The following is a 25,441-nucleotide window of genomic DNA, read 5'->3' as shown; positions in this document are numbered from 1 at the left end:
GCCTGGGTTGTAGGCCAGGTCCTCAGCAGGGGCCGTGCGAGAGGCAACTGATCGATGTTATCTTTCACACACGGATATTCCTCTCCCTCTTTCTCCTTCCTTTCCTCTTTATAAAAATGGATAAATAAAATCTTAAAAATAATTTAGAATAGGAAATAATTCAGGAAAGCTAATTCTACATAAAATTGCATTCCACAATCTCTTTCATTTCCTTTTAATTTGTCCACCAAACCTAATTTTCTCATTTCTACTCAAATCTCTTTTAGGAGTTGCTCTCCTAAAAGAAAGCAACTTTGCCATTTCAGTCACCCAAATTAGGACCACACCATTCTTTCCTTGACTTCTACCTGCTGCTGGGGTCCTGTGCTCAGAGGTATCTTTTCTCTGGTCTCATTTTCTTCCTTGATTCACTTTGTAAAATATTTAGACGGGTTGGTAATTCAAAGTGGCTAAAGACAGTAACAACATTTAAAAGGACAAATATTTCCTATTATTATTTATTACCAACTTTATAATGACCCAATTAATCCAGCTGGTAATATTATTTATTACCAACTTTATAATGACCCAATTTTTTTCCCAAAGCAATGAATGCAAGTATCAGACCAATAACATGCTAAAGTCAGTAACTTAAACCTTAGGCAGAAAGTTTTATAAACTGATATACTCAATATTGAACTCCAGGAGGTATACGATATTGTTAATTTGCCACAGAAAATATAGAAATACCATTACCTTTTTAAGTTAAATTTACTGGAGTGACATTATTAGGGTCATGTAGGTTTTGAATGTACACTACGATGACACATGATCTGCACTGCGTTGTGTGCCCACCACCCAATGTCAAATCTTCTGTCACCATATATGTGGCCCCCTTTACCCTCTACCAGCCCTTGAAACCCTTTCCTTCTGGTAACCACCATACTGTTGTGTGTGTCTTTAAGTTCCAGTTTTATATCTCATGTGAGTGAAATCATATGGTTTTATGCTAAGCGAAATAAGTCATAGAAAGTTTTTAAAAAACTTGATTCACTATTTTCTTCAATTTCCTGCTCTTCTTTTCATCACTCTACCTTCCTGTGATATTGTGATTTATAATAAGAAATATATGTATTTGGTCTTCTTCCGAGGTTCCTAGGACACAACTCCCTAAAATGCTTGGAATTTTCCAAGAAATAAGAGAGAAAGTATCTTTTGTTATTTGTAACAAACCCCTTTCATCCAAACCTGAGTTTATGTTGATGACTTGTTGCCAGGGGAACCAACCAAAGGATTAGAGGTTTGGAACTTTCAGACCTACTCCTCTGGGGAGGAGAAGGGGCTGGAGGTGGAATCAATCACCCACAGACAATGATATAAGCAAACCACACCTATGTAATGAAGCCTCAAAAAACCAAAGGCCCAAAGGAAGGGGTTCAGAGAACATTCAAGTTGGTGAACATATGGAGGTGCTAGGAGGGTGGCATGCCTGGAAAGGGCATGGAAGCGCCACATATCTTCCTACATACCTTGCCCTATACATCTCCTCCATCTGGCTGTTCCTGAGTTATATCCTTTTATAATCTAGTAAATAAATCAAACCCATAGGAGGGGTCATGGGAACCCCTCACTCACAGCTAGCTGATAGGAAGGACAGGTAACAACCCCCTGGACTTGTGATTGATATCTAAAGGGGAGGGTGGGCAGTCTTGTGGCAGCGAGCCCTTAACTTGTAGAAAAATGTCAGAAATGAGCGAGAATTACTTGGTGTGGGGAAAATCTCCACCATACATTGGGTAATCAGAAGTGCCAGAAGTGGAGTATTCCATGAGCAGAAAGAAAACAAGGAAGTAAACACTCCCCTTTCTGTTAGAAGACCACTTCACAGGCACAAATCCCTCCATGAAATCAAATCACTTATTGGGTATTCTTGATACATTACTTCTACCATGTGGCCAGAAGTTTTTCTCTCCCTTTTTTTAAATTTGGAAAATATCCAAACATACATAAAAGCAGAGTATAATAAACCCCAACGTACCCATCAAAAAGCTTCAATAACCACCAATATTGTGCCATTATTTTATTCTTCTCCCCAACTCCACATTTTGCTGAAATGTTTTGAATACTGATCAACCAAGACCTAGTACATATTCAAACTTCCCAATTATCTTTAAATTGTCTTTTATTTTTGTGTGAATCTCAGCCCAAAAGCTTTATTATATTTGGTTGTTACTGTACTCTCTTTTAATTTAGGTACCTTTTATCTAATTTTTTTTCATGCTACTTGACTCGAACAAATCAGATCAACTGCCTGTAGAATATGCCACATTCTGGATTTATCTGATTGCTTCCTTGTGGTGTTGTATAACTTGTTCCACTTCGCCTCACATTTCATTCTAGAGGCTCGATTAGTTTGTTTACTTTACCCCTGGGGGGAGGGGAGAAGGAGAAATACTAGAATATATTATTCTAGTTGTGGGGGTGCTGCTATGCGGTCCTTATCAGGAGACACGATCACCTGGTTGTATGACATTCAGTAACGCTGAGGATGACCAATGGATTTGGCTGGGAAAGGGCTGATCTCCCTTCTGAAATTCCCCTATGATCCTTCACCAAATGGTTTTATCTTCCACTTCTAAAAAGAAGAATCTCAGTATTATTCTGTGTGGTATACTATAGTAGTATACTATATTCTGTATGTTGTACGAGGTCTGTCCAGAGAAAAGTCTATAATATAAGAACAATGGTATGCAAGACATCAATGCAACCTGGCTGCCAAGGAGAGTAGACTGGAATGTGCATGCATGAACAATGACAACTTCACTGTACTAGTCAGTGGAGACAGTAGATGCTGCTGAGTGAGCATGTGTACTGTGTGGCTATCACATTCAAAATGATGAGTAGAGCAATGAATCTGCAGCAAATTTTGCATTAAACTTGAACATTCCTCTGTGGAAACTATTCAGATGATTCGAAGGCTGCAGCTATGGACAAGTGGTGATTGGCAGCTCCATCACAACAGCATGCCCAAATTCCCTGCAGAGTTTTTTTGATGAAACATCAAATCACCCAAGTGACTCAGTTCCCCTACAGTCCAGATTTGGTAACCTGTCACTTCTGGCTTTCCCAAAACTAAAATCATCCTTAAAAGGGAAGAGATTTCAGACCATAGACGAGATCCAGATAAATACAATGGGGCAGCTGATGGTGGTTGGGAGAAGGGCGTAAGGTCCTAAGGTGCCCACTTTGAAGGGGACTGAGGTGTTATTGTCCTATGTGCATTGTAACCATTATTATATGAAATGTTAAAGGGACTTATTTAAGAAAAAGGAGATCAAAACTATGAACGGATAAAGTGGCAATAAATACATATCTATCAACAATTGAATCTAAAAAATAAACTAAGCAAACAAGAGGAACACAGAATCATGGATACTGAGTTTTGACGGTTACCATATGGGAGGGAAGTGTGGATGAATGGGCGCAGAGGTGAGTGTATTAAGAAGTACAAATAGGTAGTTACAGAATAGCCATGGGGATATAAAGTACAATATAGGAAATGGAATAGCCAAAGAACTTATAAACATGACCCATAGACAGGAACAATGGTGTGGGGATTGCCTGAGAGCTAGGTGCTAGGTAGAAGGGGGCAAAGTGGAAAAATTGGGACAACTGTAATAGCATAATCAATAAAATATAATTTTAAAAATAAATAACTCTGTTTTTCATGACTTTGTATGTATACTACAGAATATACTGTAGTATATTCTAAATAGAAGAACTGATAGAGAGAAATCTGATCAGATCACTGGGGAGGAGTACAAAAGGGCTGAAGGGGGAGGTTGCCCGGGACAATGGTAAACAGCCTAGGACAGGACTGGCTGAGAACCTAAATGCCTCCAGAGGGCATGGAATTATGGGCGAGGAGATTGGAAATGAAAGCAGCACTCTTAGGCTCTGAGTGAGGTTCTCGGGCTGGTTGGCTCTGGTTTTCAGGCTTTCTTCCTCAAGGATGCCTCAATGATCATGCTATGCTGCAGCTGCCTGCATTTTCCAAGGGATGGTATTCTGAATAGGAAGAAACTCTGGAAGCAGCCTAGGGTTGGACTGGCCTGGCAGAGGGTGGCAGGGTTATTCTTCTTTGGGTGTTCTAGAGCAAGAGTCCCCAACTTCTGGGTGGCGATCTGATACCAGTTCTTAAGCCTGTTAGGAACCGGCTGCAAGCAAGGCTCTCCTGAGCTTCACTTCCTGTCATCTCACCCTGCCCCCCATCACTCTTTATTCCAGAAAACCAGCCCCTGGTGCCAAAAAAGTTGGGGACCGCTGTTCTAGAGGGAACAACCTTGGAGGTAGAAGCCTGCCATTCTTCCAAAATTGTGTAGCTTTTGTATCTCATGTTGTTTTATTTGTAAATTAACCCTATGGAAATAAGATAATTAAAACTAACAGGGGGAATACTGGGAGAAAGGTGTTAAAAGAGTTTAGCCTTAATTGATAGGCTTAAGTGACTAATGATGTGGAAAGATGTTATTCCAAAAGTGTGAAGCTTTTGAATAAAAACTCCTTTCCTTTATGACCAAACTTTGCCTCTGGAATTTTGCCTAGAGGGTGGCAGTCGGCAGCAGGACCTCAGTTGCTGTTCAGTAACAGAATCTCATCGATTAGAACTATTTGGTCACCCTGAAAAACAGTCTGTACTGGAGAAACAGGACATTTGTTTAATTTTTTTTTCTCCTTTTAATTAGCAGTTTTCAGGATAATAAGTTGCTTGACAAATCAAAGTCAAAGGGTCCAGTCCCCCAGAGCAGCATATGCCCTTTGGCTTCACTGGCTTCTACCCATGAGAATGGGCTGGGCAGACAGTGAAACTTGTTTGTTGTTCACAATGAAGTTTACAGACTCACCCAAATTCCAACTACTTAATTCATTATAACTTCTTCTAAAGGCTAAAATCTGAAGACAATTTAGATAATAGAAGATTCACCTCAATAAAAGGATAAGCCAGAAAGAGCAACTAGAAATTAGCAACAGCCTGAAAACTGGATTCATACAAGGGTTTTTATAAAGTGAAGCACAGTTTCTGATTAAAAGCAGCAATTTAGGTATTTATGTAGTTAGGAAATATTTACTCTACAATCTGTTATGGAAGCTCCACTAGTCAAAACCCCCAAAAAAATCTTACCTTTAGGAAAAAGAAAAAGGAAAAAGAACAGTATGCAGATTTAATTCCACTAAGGTTAAGGAAAAAGCACATTTTGAAACAAGCTTCTAATATTTTCCATTACTGTTACTCTACAATATTTTTGGCATATATCGACCCCACATAAATGTTAACATGGCTGAATTAAGGTCCTTAAGAGTCAGTCAGTGCTCGTAAATTATTTCAGTTTCATAGGTAATCACATAGTATACAAAGGACACCTGTAAGCGCATCAAACTGAAAGCCAAGTTTCAATTAGATAAAGATTTAATTTAAAGATTGCCTGCTCATTTATAAGGTGGCAATGCTCGGAAAGCCACTAAAAATGCTGGAAGGTATAAAATATTGTCCCCCTAAAAACATAAAACTACTGAGAGCCCTGTAGTTGCCCTTCTGGACATCTGTACAGAGCACCTGCCAAGAGGACCAAGACCTCCCAACAGTGAAGCCCCGATGTGACACCAAAGCCTGGGAGCTGCTGAGAGATGAAGCAAGCAAGGGGACACGTGGCATCACTGCTCACTGCACAAGGAGAGCAGATCCTGTCCTGTTGCCCTCCCTTCACCTTCCCTTCAGAGGCTGACCTCTTTACCTTTCTGACCTCACCTCTAGCACTACTCTTTCTTTGGTTCACTGTTTCAGCCACAACAGGTCCTCACTGCTCTTCCAACAGTCAGGGTCACTCCTGCCTCAGGAACATAGCACTAGCTACTCTCTCTGCCTAGAGACCTCTTTTCCTGGTTATCAACATGGCTTACTCTTTCATCTCCTTTAATCTTTACACAAACGTCACCTTTTCAGTGATGCCTTCTAATTATCTTATCTAAGACTGCAGCTCTCTTCTATCTACACAAGGCAGGAATTTCTGTCTTGTTCATCACTGTATCCATTTTAGACAAAATGCCTGGAATAGTACCTGGCACTAATGAAGTCTATAATGGGTATTTATAGAATGAACACATGAATCACAAGTCCATTTAATTCTTTTATTTATACTTGCACTGAAAAAGTAATTTTACTTAAGACAAATGGCAGACGTTTGTAAAAAGAGGTGAACATTTGTGACTTTCTAATGAATATAAAACCAAGTTACAGAGTTGTCTATACTTCTTTAATATGAACTACATGTTTTAATAGAAAATAATCCTTAGAATAACAGATTTCTAGGACAAATGAAACAGAGGTAGACAAAAGCAAAGAGAAATAAGCCACTCAATCCAGCTCGCCTGGCATTTTACAAGAACACTGGAATTCACACAATCATAAGAATCACCAGTGGAAATGTTTCTAGACTCAAAAAGAAAAGATATAGAGAGCTGGTCCCATGCAGTCTACCTCTAAAAAACATTTGAATAGGATGTTAAAGCTTTGTACAAAGAAAAAAATCAATATAGGGAAGCATCTTTTCCCAGAATTCACATATTGGCTGGACTGACAGTGTGAGACTTCTACAAAGGAAATCTCATGAAGTACTTAAGATCGTATTTCTCATTTTAGACAAAACTGTCCATATACTATGTAAACTATGCATTTTCTATAAATCCAGCAAGGGAAAAATGTCAATTGGCTTGTCCAAAGGTTCTCAGCTACTGCAAGTGTATTCAGTGAACCACTACTCCTATCCTCCCACACACTCCTTTCCCCATGCTCCATTATAGATGCAAGGTAAATAGAGCAGAAACTATTGGTGGAAGAGGTTCTCCCAAGCTTTTCTAATGAAAAGGTCCTGAAAGTTACTACATCAGGCAGTAACACTCCTACTGCTTTACAACAGCAAAAGAGAAGATAACAGAGGGGAAAGGAAGGTGCCTATTTCAGGAATCAGGAAAGAAGTGAGCACAGCAAATGCTCTTGGAGTGGTAGATTTTTGCACCTAAAAGAGAATAACTTGCTGCACACTTTTCTCTGATGTTGGTTTTGTACATACTGGGCTCTCTGCACTTCAGGCAAGGGCTAATAGTACCTTTCAAGCCATGATGGAAGCAATAATAATAAATGATGATGATGACAACTAACTGGGTACAGAGTTTTACACACACCAATTGCTCCTGATCTTCACAAGAACTCCAGAATGTGGGTGGTAATTCCATTTTATAGATGGGCAAGCCGAGACTTAAGACAAGTTAGATTTTCTAAAGGTCATCAGTCAGTGAGAAGCAGTTATATTTTAAACCCAGATCTTCTAACTCCATGCCCCATACAAAATGTCACAGGCATTAGTGAAACACCAGAGTCACAACTCATTTCTCTAACAGTGAGATTGTGAGGGTGAACCACCCAGGGTAAGGGACAAAGTCATTGATGAGTAGACAAGAAAGGGCTCACATATACCCAGCCTTGCCCCAGAGCACAAAGTAGGCAACTGCAGTTCAGGATCTGTCAATCAATGAGCATATCCCAAGCCTGGCTGTAAATAAGGGAGCATTAGTAGCATGCTTTGGGCACCTTCAGGGTGGGACAATGGGATTGGTACTTTGAATTAGGTTTAAAATGGTCAGGCATTTGAACACTGAATTCAGGGCTTTGCTTACCCAGAGTCCTGGGCTTAGTTCCTGAGTAGTCCCTGCCTAGCCAGTCAAGTTCAGCAATGTTAGGCCACCGACTTCTTTCCTCAGGGGTGAATGTTAAAAAGCTGCCCTGGCTGGTGTGGCTCAGTGGATTGAGCACTCGCTGTGAACTAAATGGTTGCTGGTTCAATTCCCAGTCAAGGCACATGACTGGGTTGCAAGACAGATCTCCAACAGGGGGTGCGCAAGAGGCGACCACACATTGATGTTTCTCTCCCTTTCTTCCTCCCTCCCTTCCCCTCTGTCTAAAAATAAATAAATAAAATAAGGGGGGGGGAGCCCTCTCAGGACTTTGCTAATAAAACCCTAATAAGAACAACAGGAAAAAACCCCAAATACCTGCCTCATCCATCTGAGTTGATAAATATTCTGAGAGAGAGAGAGAGAGAGAGAGAGAGAGAGAGAGAGAGAGAGACCGAGACCCTTACTGGCCCATAGCAGTACATAAATTTCAGAAAAAACAAATACTGCTCTGTGGAAAAAGCAAAATGCCAAGTCTGCAGGCCTACATTTGGCAATCACATTTTAGAATTAACGTAGAGGTCAGCTATTGGAAACTTAAAATACACTCATAGATTCTAAAACCCATTAACGGCACTTAGTTTTCCAGTCTAGCTCTGAAATCCTGTTTACCCCATTATGTACAAATGCATGGTAGCATTTTAGCTATCCTAATCACATTTCAATGGGGAAGGCCAAGTCAAAATTACAAACCACAACAATAATGAAAGATTCCCCTCTTCAGCTCATGTGGTCCATTCTGGCCCCAGGAAAGCAAAAGAACAAGGTAGGTGCTACTGTGCCTCAGAGGCTTACTAAACCCCTAATCCTCCTGGTTGGTTCATCCTCTAGTTGACTTGGGAAACAATAGCACTTGCCTGCAGGGCTGAAGGGCAAATGGCTTTGCAAGTTTAGCTCTGTCTCCTCCAGCACCTGGTGGTGTGGCTTGAAGAAAAGCTCAATAATGTTCAAGTTAAAATAAAAGCCTTCCTTATTTTTCAATCTACCCTTGTCTAAAATTCTAAATCAAACTAAAAGTACTTATGTTATTACAGGATGATAGCTGTAACAGTCTGGATCTAATATTGTTCAACAGAAGGCAAAGAGTCCTTAATTGCTCTTGCCACATTTCTGCAAAGCAGTGACCAGACACACTGCTGGCTGAACAACTTGGTTTTTCATATAGAACAAATAAAAAGATCAAGCTGTACATTTGTACAAGCACAAATACTTTATGCATGCAAAGACAATAGCCTGGAATGACACACACCAACCAGTCAATGGTGGTCATTTCTGGGAAAACGGATGGAATGGGAGAGTAAAGCAACAGTTTTGCTTGAATTTCTTTTGAGAGGTACATTTTGAAAAAATATGCTTTACGTGTGTAATTTAAAAACTATGTAATTTAGCCCTGGCTGGTGTGGCTCAGTGGACTGAGAGCTGGCCTGCGAACCAACAGGTTGCTGGTTTGATTCCTGGTCATGGCACATGCTTGGGTTGCAGGCCAGGTCCCTAATAGGGGGCATGTGAGAGGCAACCACACATTGACGTTTCTCTTCCTCTTTCTCCCTCCCTTCCCGTCTCTCTAAAAGTAAATAAGTAAAATCTTCTAAAAAATAAAAAATATGTAATTTAAACTATGACAAGCCATTTTAGAAACACTTCAAAATAATTTCCCTGAATATAAAACATGATCATAGAAATCAGAAGTTATAAATATATTTAGATAGATTCAAAACAGAACCACTGAAGGAAGTTTTACATTTATACTAGCAGGTAGAGCAACCTATAGCCCATGGGCCAAATCCAGTTCAATGGACAGGCAAAGGTAAAACTGGTTTTAACATTTTTATTTATTTATTTTTAGAGAGAGGGGATAGGAGGGAGAAAGATAGGGAAAGGAACATCAACATGCTAGAGATATATCAATCAGTTGCCTCTTGCACACCCCCAACTGGGGACCCAGCCTGCAACCCAGGTATGTGCCCTGACTGGGAATCGAACCAGCAACCTTTCAGTTCGCAGGCCAGCACTCAATCTACTGAGCCACACCAGCCATGGCTGGTTTTAACATTTTTAAAAGGTTATATATATTTAAAAGAGAAGAAGGAGGAGAAGGAGAAGAAACAGAAATCACACATGGCCCAAGAAGCCTAAAATTTACTATTTGCCCTCTACAAAAAATGTCTGATGACTGCTGAACTATACCAAGAATACCATGCCTTTTCAAAAATAGTTTTAAATTCCTCTTGGAAATGTCATCAAAATCACTTTTAAACACAATAAAAATCAGCTGTATTATTTAATAGCTTACCTCCCTCCCACCCCGCCCCCCAAACCCATTGCAACATAAGATAGCTTAACAGCTTATTCAGCCAACTCAATCTTCAGATTTGCCTTAGAAGACTGGTGATTTCCCAAAATCAAATTCATTCCCAGGATGGGGAAAAGGACACTCTCCCTGCTACCATCCAGGAACCTAACCTATGATGTGTGGTTACAATGTAAAATAGAAAACTCAAGCTCTGAAGAACTCTCTGTGTAGGTAAGAATAATTTTAAAAATCTAGCATGATACTAATATAACAGATCATAGTTTAATAAATCATATCCTAATGAAGTAAGGAAAAAAGGTCATCTTTATTCTGAATGAAATTTGTATTCTAGCCTGACATTCTAATCTAGAGCCCTGAAAGAGGGAGCATATTTCATTATTACTATCGAAGACCCTAAGACGTGTACTGAATAAGAATCAAATATATCTAATTGTGAACAGCTGTGAATTTTGAACTGGAAAAATAATTTAAAGGTGTGGAATTTTCTACATTAAACCAATGGTTCTATATAATAACAATTCACAAATAAAGCTCATAATCATATTTAGAAGTCTCAGTCTCCCCCTTGTACTTTTAACAGTATGTTTCTAGAAACTGAGTTATAATTTGAAAATTTAAAGAACATAAAATATAGGTTGATTTTGTTTGTTTAATAATCTTTTAACCTTCTTAACTTGAAAGCAATTCAGAACCTGGCATATATAATTTTTTTTTATAAGGAGAGAGTGTCAATAGAAAGAGGATGAAGGCCATTATTACAGTGATTTGGGAAAAAACCAAGACAACATTTCTCACATACCTCTGGAATACATTTTTCCTACCCAATTATGACACAGAAAATACGTTACCTCAATGTCCTGGAGACTGAATTCCTTCTGATCTGTAAAGTTCGCGGCCCCAGCACTAAGTTCCATCAGCATCTTGGCAATCTCAGGCTTTATGGCTGATGTCAGCCGACTGGCTGCTTCCATGACATGCTCCTGCACATCTTTGAGCTGCATGGCTGCCTTGGAGTAGTGAGAGTTCCTGAACACAGTGCTGAAGAGATCTGTGAGGAAAGTACTGGCACGGCAGAAGACATTGAGGGCGTCCAGGTACTTGGAGATGCCCTGCTGGATGTCAGCGATGGGAGTGGAGTGAGGCATGGCATGGTGGCAGCTGCCTGCAGCGGTCAGGCTGCCCAGGGGGGCAGTGGTGGTCGTAGATGCCAGGGGAGCACTAAGTGCTCGGCCCAGCTCGGGCATCGGGTACTGCTGGTGCTGCTGCACCTTCTGCTTGGACCCGCCAAGCAGGAAGCGCCGCTTGTAGTCCATTTTACTGTCCTGGGCACTGCAGCAATACATGCGGGAGAGGGAATTGTCCCAGTGATTGTGAGTGGGTCAGGGTTCTGAGTCTTCTTTTCCCCAAAATTATAGCTAGGTATAAAAATAGTGGAGTTCTGAAAATCTAAGTTTTAAAAAAGGCATTTCCATGAGGCAGGTGACCATGTGATCCAATACAGATATGAGAAGACAACAGGTTTATATAATTAATGTTTTCAGTGTAGGCAGGGCCTCTGACAAAAAATAAAAGTGTGTCCAAAATGCTGTATAAGAACTGTTAGCATTCCACTCTCTTAATAAAAAGATATGCTTGCTGAGAAAAATGCTTACCTATAATTGCTTTGCAATAATATTGATACTTGTATTTACAATGGCAGAAAAATAACTTAACTTTAAAAAATGTAATATAATGTATTTTCAATATACCAGAAAAGTTAGAACCCCAAACCCACAAGCTGATCAACAGCAATTTAAAAAGTAGTACAGAATTACTTCACACTAAGTCCTTAAAGGAAGATCAAACCTCTGTAGAATTTTGACAGAGCCTGCCTGCCAAATCCATTTACCTGAAAAGCTTCTTTTGAATGCAAATCTTTACCAAATTTCCTTTAATATTTTCTGAAAACAAGTTTTGTTTTTTAAAAAAATGGCATTTGTTATTATAAGTCTTTTCCTTTCCTTTTGTTTGCTGAGGTAGCAGTTTCCTTGTAACATTAACAAGAGGTACTTGCAGACTGGGTTGGCCCTCAACTGTAAAGTCTGAAGCAAGAATGCACAGATGTAACTGTAAGGCCTCTAAGTCATTTCCTGTAAGGGGGAAAAATAAGATAAAGTTAGGAAAGTTACAGGACAATGAGTAATTCTGGAATGTTAATTCCTGAAATGCTACTATCCACAAAGGTGGGCTACAAATACATAAGAATCATATTATAACCTTACAACTGTAGGTACCACAGTGAGATTTGAACTATGACATGATGATTGCTAGAAAATTCCTTGAGTTGTAATACAAAAATAATGCAAAAAAAAAAGTTTGATTCCACACCAACTCCAAAGCCAAGGCTAATAACTGACACATCGAGCAGGGCCTGTATTCATGTTGACAGGTAAAGCACCCACAAAACTTTAAGGGGATTTGGAAAAAGAAGTGATAAGATTGAAAGAAATCAGGATGATTGTAATGAAGAAAATGTTACTTTGATGTCAGCCTCAATTGTAGGACAGGTTTTGACAAATTGTAAAAGGGATGGGTAGGGCTCATCAGGTTAATGGACCACCACAGCAAAGGTCCTAAAGCAGGATAGCACACGGTCTATTCAAGATCCCCAGCTGAACCAAAGTGCAGCATACTGAAAGGCACAGACTGGAGAGGTGAGTGGCTGGAAGGAGGTTTGCAGACAGGATTCTTACCATTCTCACTCAGGTACCAATTTCCCCTATGGGTGTTCAAAGGGAAGCCTGGCAGACTGTGCTGGCCTTACACTACGGGATAGCTTCTGTAGAACCTCTGGCTCTGGATAGGTTCAAATAACAATGTCTGGACATTTCTGGTTGTAGTTACTGATATGTACAAAAGTGGAGCAGTGCAGTTCTCACATAGCTAATCACGGTTCATACTTGTCTGAATTCTCTGTTCTCCCAAACATAACAGAAGTTCAAATATATTTTACTAAGCTATATTTAGTCTATATTAAACTTCAACTTGTGTGAGGTCTGTATATAGTTTGGTCTACTTATTCATAACTGGGGTTTTCTATTTTCCTTATTTTGGAGATAAAAATAAATACAAGTCACACTTTGTCACTCATCATGGCCACTATACCATGACTCCTTTATGGTCCTGTGATTGCAAAAGGCACCTAGGAAGATAAGTATATAACAAGAGCAAGAGATGAGAAAAGTGCTATGGATACAAACACATACTCTAAAAGTATAGAAACCCTAACCCAGGGGCATGTAAATTAAACTGAACTGGCCACCAATTGTAGCTCTGTGTTCAAGAGAAACTTCACTCCTAGCTCTGGCTGGTGTGGCTTAGTGGATTAAGTGCTGGACTGTGAAGCAAAGGGTCACTGGTTCGATTCCCAGTCAGGGCATATGCCTGGGTTGCAGGCCAGGTCTCCATTAGGTGGCGTGCAAGAGGCAACCATACATTGATGTTTCACTCCCTCTCTTTTTCCCTCCCTTCCCCTCTGGCTAAAAATAAAATTAAAAAAAAAAAAAAGAGAGAGAGAATCTTCACTCCTAAAATCTCATAAACTTTTTGAGAAACAACATATCAAATAGCTACTTGTAAGAAATACATTCCCAAGTGTTCTTTTTTTCCAAATTCATGGCAATAAGACAATCATATCTATTCCTACCCCAGTGCTCCACTGTAATCACTGTGGCTTTACAAACTCTGACATACAACAGAAGTGCTCCACAGGACTGCTGAGGCAGGAAGGCTGTTCACATAAAAACTGTGTGGCCTGTGAAGGAGAACCATCCCCTTAGTTGATCATAGTGAGTCGTAACTAGCCCTGAGCACTCCTTTTCTGTTCACCCCCATTACTCTGCCAGATTGTCCTAGAAGGCCAGTAAGAACCATATACTTGACTAATTTTTTCTAGAAAGCAACATAAACTTTTTTACTTTATATGTTTCCAAAGTTTATTTAAATGAAACTTGTAATACTTAAAAATATTACTACTTTACCAAGTTCATTTACATATTCAATGCAATCTCTACCAAAATCTGAACTAACTTTTGTACAGAAATGGGCAAGCTAACCTTAAAAATCATATGAAAATGCAAGAGACCCAAGAGAGCCAAACAAATATTAAAAAAGTGTGTTGGAAGACTCACACTTCCTGATTGGAAAACCTACTATAAACCTATAGAAATCAAGATAGTGGAGTACTGGCCATATAAATATATATGGCATAAGGAAATATAGATATATTTTAGAATTTAGAGTCTATATCTATGGTTAACTGATTTCAGATAAGGATGCCAAAACTATTTAACTGGAAAAGAATATTTTTTTCAATAAATGATGCTGGGACAACTAGATATCCACATGCAAAAGAATGAACAAGGATCCCTATCTTATAAAATTAACTCAAATGATGAAAGACCTAAATGTAAGAGTTAAAACTATAAAACTCTTACCAAAAAAAGAAACAGGTGTAAATCTTTGTGATCTTGGGTTAGGCAATAGTTTCTTGGACATGACATCTAAAGCATAAGCAACAAAAGAAAAAATTTACAATTGGAATTCAAAATTAAAAATATTCGTACAGCAAAGGTCACTATCAAGGTGACGACACAACCCAAAGTATGGGCAAAAATATTTGAAAATCATTTCTCTCTTAAGGGTCTAGTGTCCAGAATATATAAAGAACTCTTAAAATTCAACAGTAAAATGACAAATGACCTAATTGAAAGATGGGCAAAAGATCTGAATACATTTCTTCAAATATATGAAACTGGCCAATAAGCAAATGAAAAAGTGCTCAACGCAATTAGTAATTAAGGAAATACAAATCAAAACCACCATAAGACACCATCTCATACAACACTAGAATGGCTACAATAAAAACAAACAAACAAAAAAGAGAAGACAAGTGTGGGCAAGAATGTGGAGAAACTGGAACCTTCATACAGTGCTGGCAGAAATGCAAAACGGTGTTGCAAACTGCAAAAAAGCAGTTTGGCAGTTCCTCAAAATGTTAAACAGCAAACTGCCATATGATCGAGCAATTCTATTCTTAAGAAGCCAGACACATTAAGTCATATGTATTATATGATCCCACTGACAAGAAAAACCCAGAATAGGCAAATCCACAGAAACAGAAAGTAGATTTGTGGAATGGGGGGTAACTGTTAATGGATTTCCTTTTTGGGGTGATGACAAGATTCTGAAGTTGGATAATGGTGATGGTCACACAGCTCTGAATATACTAAACGCCTCTGGTACGTGAGTTTTATCTCCATAAAGCTGTTATTTTTAAAAAGTTATTTCATCTTTCACTGCCATTTTCCTTATGTAACTTATTTAAGAGCAAAAGACACATGATTCCTTTTGTAACTAAAAACAAGTACATAAAAATGTTTCCCAGGGATACCTTTAATGTCACACTTAATATCCTTTTTATATTCCAACTAGAAATCTGTATTTAAATGCTGCTGTCCAGAACCTGTCCCTTAAAGATCATCTTTCAACTTACAGATGAGGGGGAAAAAATCCCAGGATACTCTATGTCTTATGTAGACCACACAGAGTATCAAACTTGGGTATCTTGAGTTTCAGAACTCCAAATACATATATAAATGTTGTGTTCTGAACTACCCAGACTGGAGACAGATTAAGCTAATTTAAAGTTACAAATCCTTAAACAAGAGGCCTAACCTAATGAATATTTATTTCTTGCTCACATAAAGTTCAATGTGGGTCTGGCAGCCCTTCTTCAACTTGTAGGAATATCATTGGAACTTGTGTTTTCCAGAATCACCTCAGCATAAGAAAGGAAAATGATACCCATTTTTTACTGTTTTCCACTGGAGTGACACATATCATTTCTCCTCAAAACCCTTTAGCCAGAATTAGTCACTCAGTGTCAATGTTATCCCTACATTTATCCCTACATTCCAACTACAAGAGAGTCTGGGAAATGTAGGGAGACATGGGATAATGAGAAAGCATTATAGTTGGTTACAGCTGTCCATTCAGCTTAGCGGTGTATTGCAAAGTTCTGACCAGATGGCGAAAGCACTTCTGATTCCACCTTGAAAAGGCAGTATTATAATGTGGAGTCCCCACAGTTGTTTTCCAGGGGCCACATGAGTCTTACACATGCTGCTGAAGGACTTTTTTTTCTTTTTCTTTTTTTTTTATTGTATGTATTTACAGAGAGTGAGGGGGTAAAGATTGGGGGAGGGAAGGTCACAGATTCCTTTGAAAAGTTGATGAAGAATACTTCTTATTCAAACACATATCCAAAACATCAAAGTTTCCATTTATTTTTGGCATTGCAGCCCCAGGTGAAGAACCACCTGCCCTCTACTATATCTGGGCTTCTTTTCCCCTACATAGAGATCAGGCAATAGGTGACTTGGTCAAAACTGAGTCTCGCTTTCTGCATCTAATGTTGGTCCAGCAGGCAACCAAGCAGCAGAGGCCTAAGGCTCAGGTTAATGAATTAAAGGGAACAAAGAGAAATATACCTGAGACCCTTTGCACCCATACTACCCACTTCCTATGCTGATATTTTCTCAAGGTGTGGTCCTTAGGCCATGAGCATCAGAACTGAATTGTCCAGGATAAAGGTGCACCTGCATGGGGATAAGTCTATTTTTAAGTCATATCAGTATACAGGGGTGGTTGTAATGGCCACTAAACACGTTACTAAGAATGAAAACTGCCCTGGCTGATGTGGCTCAAGTGGACTGAGTGCAGGGCCTGCAAACCAAAAGATCTCCAGTCCAATTCTTGATCAGAGCACATGCCTGGGTTGCGCACCAGGTCCCCAGCTGGAGGGCATAAGAGAGGCAACCGATTTATAAATGTATCTGTCACACATTGATCTATGTTTCTCTCCCTCCCTTCCCCCCTCTCTAAAAATAATAAAATCTTTTTTTAAAAGAAAAAAAAAGAAAACTTTTTAAACAAGTTTTTCCACAAGATGTCATATTAACATTGACCTTATTAAGATTAGGATGAAAAGAAAGAAGAAGCTAATGAAAACCGATCAGGGCTTCCTTCACTGATATTAGAATCAGAATAGTACTCTTAATGGAATGACTATTAAAACACAGATTCCTGGGTATAATCCAAATCTAAAGAATCAATCTTTAGGGGTAGAAGCAGAGAATAATGCATTTTTTTCAAAAGCTTCCCAGGTGATTCTGATGCATGCTATAATTTGAGAACCAAAATGCTCAGTTGAAAACCTGTTGAAAGCGATAAAGACTGAGGGCACCTGAGCATGGACACCTGCAGATGATAACTATATGAACACCACTTAACCCAACTCAAGTATTTCACCAATATTCTTATTCATTCAAGAACCCAGAAAGGAACATGTTACCCCCATGTGATAAATGACTATTTCTGAGAACCAAGGGGCTCGCGAGACAATTCAATGAAAACTTCCATTTGTATCATAACTGCTTCTAACAAGACCGTTTAGGTCCCATAGACAAACCTGGGATTCTCCTTCAGGCAGAGAAAACAAACTCTTTAAGATGAAAATTGGTTTTATTTTTAACAGATATGGCGTTCCTATGTTGATCTTTGCTGTAATCAAAACGAGACAGTGTTGAGTCCTGATGGGCTTGGCTCAGAGCACTGGGCATCGACCCTGCAAAGTGAAAGGTCACCCACTCGATTTCCAGTCAGGGCACATGCCTGGGTTGCAGGCCAGGTCCTGGCTGGGGGCGTGCAAGAGGCAACCAATCAATGTTTTTCTCCCTCTCTTCCTCCCTTCCCCAGTCTCCCTGAAAAAAAATAAAATCTTAAAAAACAAAACAAAACTGGACAGGGTTGATTTCAAGGAAATACTATGGAACTATCAATAAAACAACATTCAAGTTCTTTCATTTTCAAATTGGATTTTGCCAAGAAACAATATGCAGAGGAGATGAAATCCACCTAAGGAGTCTTCATAATGGTGGGCATAATATTCCCTGACAAAATACTGTTGAAAACTGAGGTTCATCATATTATTTTCTCTACTGTTGCATTTGACTGAACATTTCTGTAATAAAAAGTCTAAAAAGCACACAAACATGTATCTGAACACCTAGATATATCACTTTTTTTAAAAGTAAAATTCTTCTCAATGCTTGTCTTAACTGTATTTTTAATGCTTCCTCACCCCATATTTATCTGCCTGAAGGGCTAAAACATGTTAGTAAATTTTACTGCTGCGTAAGGTTCTCAAACACAGAGCAGAAAAGGACACTTTAGTAGATGTCATATCTTTTCAAGCCCACAAAAATTTGCTGAAGTTCTCAGTAGATTACAATTGAATTCAGACCTGGTTCCATCATTTAAAACACTCCTTTCTGCAATCTAAGTTATCAGCAATTTCTATTTCAAACAATAACAAAGAACACACTTGAAACTACATAAAATTTAAGAGGGTTCTTATACCTATTAACTGGTAAGACAGAAAAAGCTGTCATCCTGAGAAAATCTGAAGAGTGCTTTAGAGAGTAGAGTGGATAAAAGGTGACCTTGGGGTGGACTAACTGGGTGAGATCCTGGCTCTGCCACTTACCAGCTATGTGACCTTGGGCAAGTTCTTTAACCTCTCTGTGCCTCAGTTTCATCGTCTGTAAAATAGATATAATAACAGTAACTACTGTTATTGAGTTAAATAAATTTATACATACAAAGCACTTAGAATCATGTCTGGTACATATTAAGCACCATATGTTTGATCTTATTATTATCATCATTCCCACACAAATAAAGGCTTGTTACCTCTGCTTTTCTGGAAAAAAGTTACTGACAAACAAGAAAGGTCTTGTAAAGTCACACAATCCCTGAACTGAGTAGAAATCTATTGTATCCTAGGGTGGGTGGCATCATGTTTCAGTGAGGTGATAGCTGTAATCTGTGATCATAGAGAACAAATTTTAAATCCATTTCTTATTAAACAAACAAAATGGAGTGAAAAGCAGTCCTGTTGACAGCAATAATATGGCACAAAGTAGCTTCATTTCAAGATGACTAGTTAAATAAATAGGCACATGTACTTACCTCCCTATCCTCCCCAAACCCCAATGACATAGCAAAGACATCTGCAAAGCGAATCATAGTATAACAGTAATGAAAAGGACTAAGAGATATAGTCTGTTTTAATGCTGGCCACTTTCTAGAAGATGGAGAGAAAGCAGTTAATTGTATGACAAGACAGACCAGAGCAGAGCTAGATACTTCCCAGAGAACATGCAGAGTCAAAAGTGGGCAGAAAGGCAAAGCCCCTTTTCCTGGAGGAGCTGGATAAATGCCCAGCTTTGAATGAACAGATACAGAAATCAGGAGTGGGAAACAGGTTCATCTACCTCATCTCCTCAATATTTCTCATTCCAGTGAATGAATCAGCTAACTCCTATTAAGTAAGGCAAGAGGACTGTTGGAAGAACAGGAACCTCTTGTCAATTACCTACATAATCAGCTCACTTTTTCATTGACAAGGATCACCAGATAGTGAAAGAAAACCAAGAGGACCAAAAGGACAATTAAGATCAAAAGCAGATCATTATTTATTTTGTTAGCTGACTTGGTGTCTACGTACATTTTTAAGTACCAACTGAAGGTAATTATAGAAGGTATTTATTGAATCCAGCGATTGCATTTTGAAATCACTGTAATTATATATTTTTTGAAGTACTCAGTGTATATTATAAAAAAATAAAAATTTTTAAATTAAAAAAAGCAGATCAGATGCCAGAAGAAATACATTTTAGGTCCCAGAAAAACTTCTGAAAAGAAATTCTGATATCCACAGAGAGACTTGAGAAAGCAGCAAAATCATAAAGGAAGGAAAGAATTCTTGGAAATAAGAAATGTGATTGCCACGATGAAAAACAAGGAAAGAAATGAAATGGTAGTAGAGTAGGGCATAGGGAGTATACACACACACATTTGCTAATATTTAAAAACATTAAGCAATAGAAGAATAAACCAAAAACCAATAAAAATGTTTACCTATGACGTATGGAAAGGAACAAAAGCAGGGAAGAAAGCCATACTTCTCTCAATCTACCTTGCTTTATAGTTTTATTTTTAGAACCATGTAAATATTGTATATAACTTTTAAAAAGTAAATAAAAAAAGAAAACAATTCTTAAAAATAAAAAAAAACAGACAAATGAACTCAAACTATCAAAAAGTGGCATAACCACACAAAGAAGATTTATTTCAAGTTAAACAGTGTTTTGTCTGTACCTCTCTGGTGTTATTGTCAACAAAGGAGAAGAGACATGAATATAAAAATCAAAGTAATAAAAATCCTTTAATCCTTTATTTGAATTTGAAGTATCAGTCCAAAATCATGATTTATCTTTTTCTTTCCAAAAAAAAGACATACTTACTTTACAGAAAAGACCTAGAATTCAAATCCCATTGCAACAAATGCTCCTTATACAATTTCCCACCATTAAGAATCAGAGTTCCTTCCAGACATGGCTGATTCTAGGTATGGGGAAACAAAAAGATAAAACCAGGATTTCTTTCTTTCTTTCTTTTTTTTTTTTTTTGTTTGCAATCCTCACCCGAGGACATGTTTATTGATTTGGGAGAAGGAGAAACAAACACTGGCGTGAGAAACATCGAATAGATGCTTTCCGTTCACATCACAACTGGGCATTGAACCTGCAACCTAGGTATGTGCACTGAGAATCAAACTCACAACCTTTTGGTGTACAAGACAATACTCCAACCAACTGAGCCAGCTGGCCAGAGCAATCCAGGAATTTTTATCAGGCCAGAAGCAGGGAACCTATCTACTACTACCTGGCTCGTGTCAAAAAGACCCAGGGTCAACCTGAAGAAAAAGCTCTATTAATGGCCAATAATGGGACAATCTAAGCATCAAAATGAGTAACTCTTCTGGAGAAAAATTCATTAAATATATAAAAATTAATGAGTTTGGACTTGGCAACGGTTTCTTGGATAAGACACCAAAAACACAGGCAACAAAAAAATAGGCTAATCAGACTTCATCAAAATTAAAATTTTTGTATATCAAAGGACATTATCAATAGACTGAAAAGTCAACCCATAAAATGGGGAAAAAATACTTGTAAATCATATACCTGAAAAGAAATTAATATCCAGAATATATAAAGAACTTCTACAACTCATGATCGCAGCCCACTGGATCAAAAAACCAAACAGTCCAATTGTAACATGGATAAAGGACTTGAATAGAAATGTGTCCAAAGAACAAAGGGCCAATAAGCAAATGAAAAGTTGCTTAACATCACTAAACATTAGGGAAATGCAATGCAAAACCACAATGAGATACCACTTCATATCCGTAAGGATGGCTACTATAAAAAGGGGGAAAAACCCAGAAAATAACATGTTGGCAAGGATGTGAAGAAGCTGGAACTCTGTGTATTGCTGATGGGAATGTAAAATGGCACAGTCACTAAGGAAAACAGTATGACACAGTTCCTCAAAAAATTAAACATACAATTACCATATAATCCAACAATTCCAATCCTGGGTACATACACAAAAGAAAGTAAAGCAGGAACTCAAACAATTATTTGTACACCAAGGCCCACAGCAGAATTATTTATAGTAGTCAAAAGGTGGAAATAAGCCAAATGTCCATCAACGAATGAATAGATAAACAAGATGTAGTATAACCATACAATGGTCTATTATTTAGCTCAAAAGGGAAGGAAATTCTGATACATGCTTCGGTATGGATGAGCCTACATTTATCCATGTGGCAAGGTACCTCTCTACTTGTCAGGCCACTGGTTTGCAGAAACCTGACAATGGTTGCAGTATCTGTGGCCTCTGGATAGTTGCTGTGGGAAAGAAAGCAGAGATATGGTTTCTACTTCCAAAGTCATAGCTAAGTAACAGGATCATCAAACGCCCTATTTCTCAAGCTCAGGCTTTATCTGGATGGAGAGTGCTGGCTATTTCTCTGGGGAGCCTTCCTTTATCATTTATTTAGAAGTTTACAGCATCTTTTACCACACACACATACATACACACCAACACTTCTATTTCATTTCTCTAGTCAAATATGTTCATCTGTTCTTTTACAGTTTCAGATTTTGCAACTAAATTTACCTTGCCAGAACTGATGATCAAATACAGATCAACTCTTTGAAGATATACAAAATGGCTAACAAGCACATGAAAACATGCTCAAATCATTAGTTATCAGGGAAACACAAATTGAAACCACAAGATACCACTTCACAGCCAGCAGGGTGGCTATAATAAAAAAGACAGGCAATAACAAATGCTGGCAAGGACATGGAGAAATTAGAATTCTCATATACTGACCGTGGGGTATAAAATGGTGCAGATAGTTTGGAAAACATTCTGGCAGTACCTTAAAAGGGTATAACAAAGAATTACCATACAGTCAAGAAATTACACAACTGTGTGTATACCTAAGAGAAATAAAAAAACATGTCTACACAAAAACCTGTAATTAAAAGTTCAGAGCAACATTATTCAAAATAGCAAAACAGAGGAAACAACCCAAATGTCTATCAACAATAAGTGGATAAACAAAATGTAATAAAGGCATAAAATGGAATAACATTGCTCAGGCATAAAAACGAATAAAGTACTGATACATGCTATAACATAAATTGAGCACTGAAAACATTATGCTCAGTAAAGGAAGCCAGACATAAAAGGCCACATATTGTATGAGTCCAGAAATATCAATTATCCAGAAGAGGCAAATCCATTGAAACAGAAAGTAGATTAATGGTTGTGTAGGGCTGGGTTGGATGGAAAGAATGAGGAATGACTGCTAATGAATACTTTGTTTTTCAGAGTAACAAAATGTTCTGAAATTAATTGTAATGATAGTTGTTTAACTGCAAATATGCTAAAAACTGCTAAATTATACACTTTAAATGGGTGAATTATATGTGTATGAGTTATATTTCAATAAAGCTGTTTAAAGAAAAAAAAGATGAACGACTCCATAAACAAATCCCTCTTCGGAGGAAAAAAACACAGAAAATTTTTTCCTCTCTAGTCCACAACAACGTATATTTAAATATCTACCCCTGATAATGCAGAGACACTACAGGAAATTCTTTAGGAAGTTTGGTTAAGTTTTGTCTACAAAGTTCAAAGCCCAACCATTTCTGTGGGGGTCTTTTGGTCAGTAGAATGACACAAGCCATATTTAGAAATGTACTCAGGAAAAACGCTTTGAAGACTTTTACTCTCAACATTCATAAATTAAAAATACCTACTCAGGCAAGAGAGAAAATGCCTGAATAATTCCGTTCCTCTCTGTCTTCTGAGGACTATCCTTTTTTGGCTCCCCTTCTGCATTACCACATTAAAAAGAGTGATAGGAAAAGATGGTAGTTCTCCTAGCTCTCCTCCTGCCTCTCTGGCCATTCTTAGTTGTCTCTATGAGCCACACACTCCTCATCTCCCACTCCTGCCTCCTCTGATGGGCCTGAACTGCTGTGTGGTTCCTCTGAGTTCTATGCTGTGCCCTAAGATCAACTTATTCTCCCTGGGCAGGGTTGCCCGATCCATCTCTCTAACCCAGATCTTTCTCCTGTGCTCCAGATCCCAAATACCCAGATCCCTGCTGAACAGGTCTCCAAGTAAAATGTCCAAAACCCACTCTCCCTGGTCTTCCATGGTCCCTTCCCTGTGTCAACAAATGGCATCACCACTTATCTACCAGAATAAGCCACCTTTACATCCAGATAATCATTTAGTCATATCCTTCCTGCCTTCTTAATATCTCTCAGGTCTTTTCTATCTTCACGGCCAATCTTCACCTCTTACCTGAATTACAGCTTCTGAGTGATTTTCCAAATGCCTGGACTGCATTTGGACCCCTCTTGTTGCCGTGTGATTGCTCTAGAGTCAATTTAATCATGCCACTCTCCTGCTTAAAATCCGTATGGCTCTCCACTACTCTTCCCAACTTTCTTAAACCACCATCCTCAATCTCTGCCTAACACTGCCCGGTTCTCATTGTGCCATCTTCCCTCTCATACTCTACACCTTCAGTTCCCTCTGCCTGGAGAGCTCTCCTGGCTTACTCTCACTCCTTCTCCAAGTTTGTTAAACATCACCTCCTCTGGGAAGCCATCTGGACAAAGTCTGAGTTAGAAGCGACTCCGTAAGCTACCATAACACATTGCTTTTAGTTGTCTTAGCATTATCTTTGCTGTAGCATACTGTTCACAACGGCCAGTTTCCTTTAGGTTTCCCTGCCACCTCCAGTCCCCAGTATCACCAAGTTCATTCAAGATATTCGAGAGTGCTAAGCCCACTGTAAACATTCAACAGGTTATCTGTTGAATGATTAGTTCATTATTAGTATTATTTAATGACCATTTCTTTACAGCATTTATACAGCCTTGACATCCACAGAGGCAGTAGTTAAATGCTAGATATAAGTTCCTGCTTCATAAGGAAAAAAAGCTCTGATGACATATCATGTTTACACAAGTACTCCTCAATAAAATGAACCATTCATTAAATGCCTACATTGGGTCAAGCATTATTATACCTGGAGCTTTAGATACATAATCTCATTTAATGCTCACTAGAACTATACAATAAAAACAGCTGACATTAACTAAATGGGTACTAAGTGTCAGGCATTTTGCTCTGCACTTTACACTGCTATCTAATTTAATGCTCACAATGATTCTGTGAGGTGAGATATCTAAGAGGTTAAGTAAGTTCTTCAAGTTCTTGCCACTTGGACAAGGTAGTAGTTACCAACAGAGCTGAATTTGAGGCCTGGTGCTCTATAACTGTACTGTTCTGCCTCCGTCACACGTCTGGGCAAAGACACTGTTTCTTACTCTTAGGAGATGATTTAAATAAAACTTCTTAGAATTGTCAGGAAGTTGAGCTGGAGTGGTGAAAAGAAATGTATTTCTTTTTAGAACCATGGTCCCCAACCTTTTTGGCATCACAAACCAGTTTTGTGGAAGACCGGGGTGGGGGTGGGGGGTGGACAGGTGGTGGAGCTTTGCTTGCGGCCTGGTTCCTAACAGCCTGCAAACAGGTACCATGGGTTGGGGATCCCTGCTTTAGAAGATCATACCCATTGCATTGCTAATGATACCCAAATTGAGCTCCGCAGCCAAGAACTCTCTCTCCCAACACTAGACTCATAAAATAACTCCTCAGGTCCTTCAGATTTACCTAGTCATCCTTCCAATACCCTGCTCCTCGGGCTGTATTTATTGCCAACCTTGAGCCTAAACTTAAGGTGTTATCCCTGTCCCTGTTCCCTTACCTTTCTATCCCTTCTAGCCAATCCTGTCAGTCTTGTTTACCACAGTC

The 25,441-nt window shown here is 38.7% G+C and overlaps 1 protein-coding gene across 3 annotated transcripts in view; it reads right to left on the bottom strand.

Moving 5' to 3' along the window:
• GARRE1 (granule associated Rac and RHOG effector 1) overlaps positions 1-25,441 on the bottom strand; it is a 73,564-nt gene that overhangs the window by 34,700 nt on the left and 13,423 nt on the right. The window contains exons 2-3 of one of the 3 annotated variants that reach the window (XM_054589001.1): positions 18,669-18,723; positions 10,930-12,210 (exon numbers count right to left, since the gene is read on the bottom strand). In XM_054589001.1, coding sequence (XP_054444976.1) covers positions 10,930-11,424 — 495 coding nt within the window. In that variant the 5' untranslated portion in view covers positions 11,425-12,210; positions 18,669-18,723. Of the gene's footprint in view, positions 1-10,929; positions 12,211-18,668; positions 19,256-25,441 lie in introns of those variants that run through there. The other 2 variants (XM_054589000.1, XM_054588999.1) reach the window with 2 other exon arrangements.

Source organism: Pteronotus mesoamericanus, unplaced genomic scaffold (assembly GCF_021234165.1).
Source record: "Pteronotus mesoamericanus isolate MK-2021 breed Mesoamerican mustached bat unplaced genomic scaffold, CSHL_Meso_final scaffold_165, whole genome shotgun sequence".
Taxonomy (NCBI): Eukaryota; Metazoa; Chordata; class Mammalia; order Chiroptera; family Mormoopidae; genus Pteronotus; species Pteronotus mesoamericanus.
This window is presented reverse-complemented; position numbering and strand designations above follow the sequence as displayed.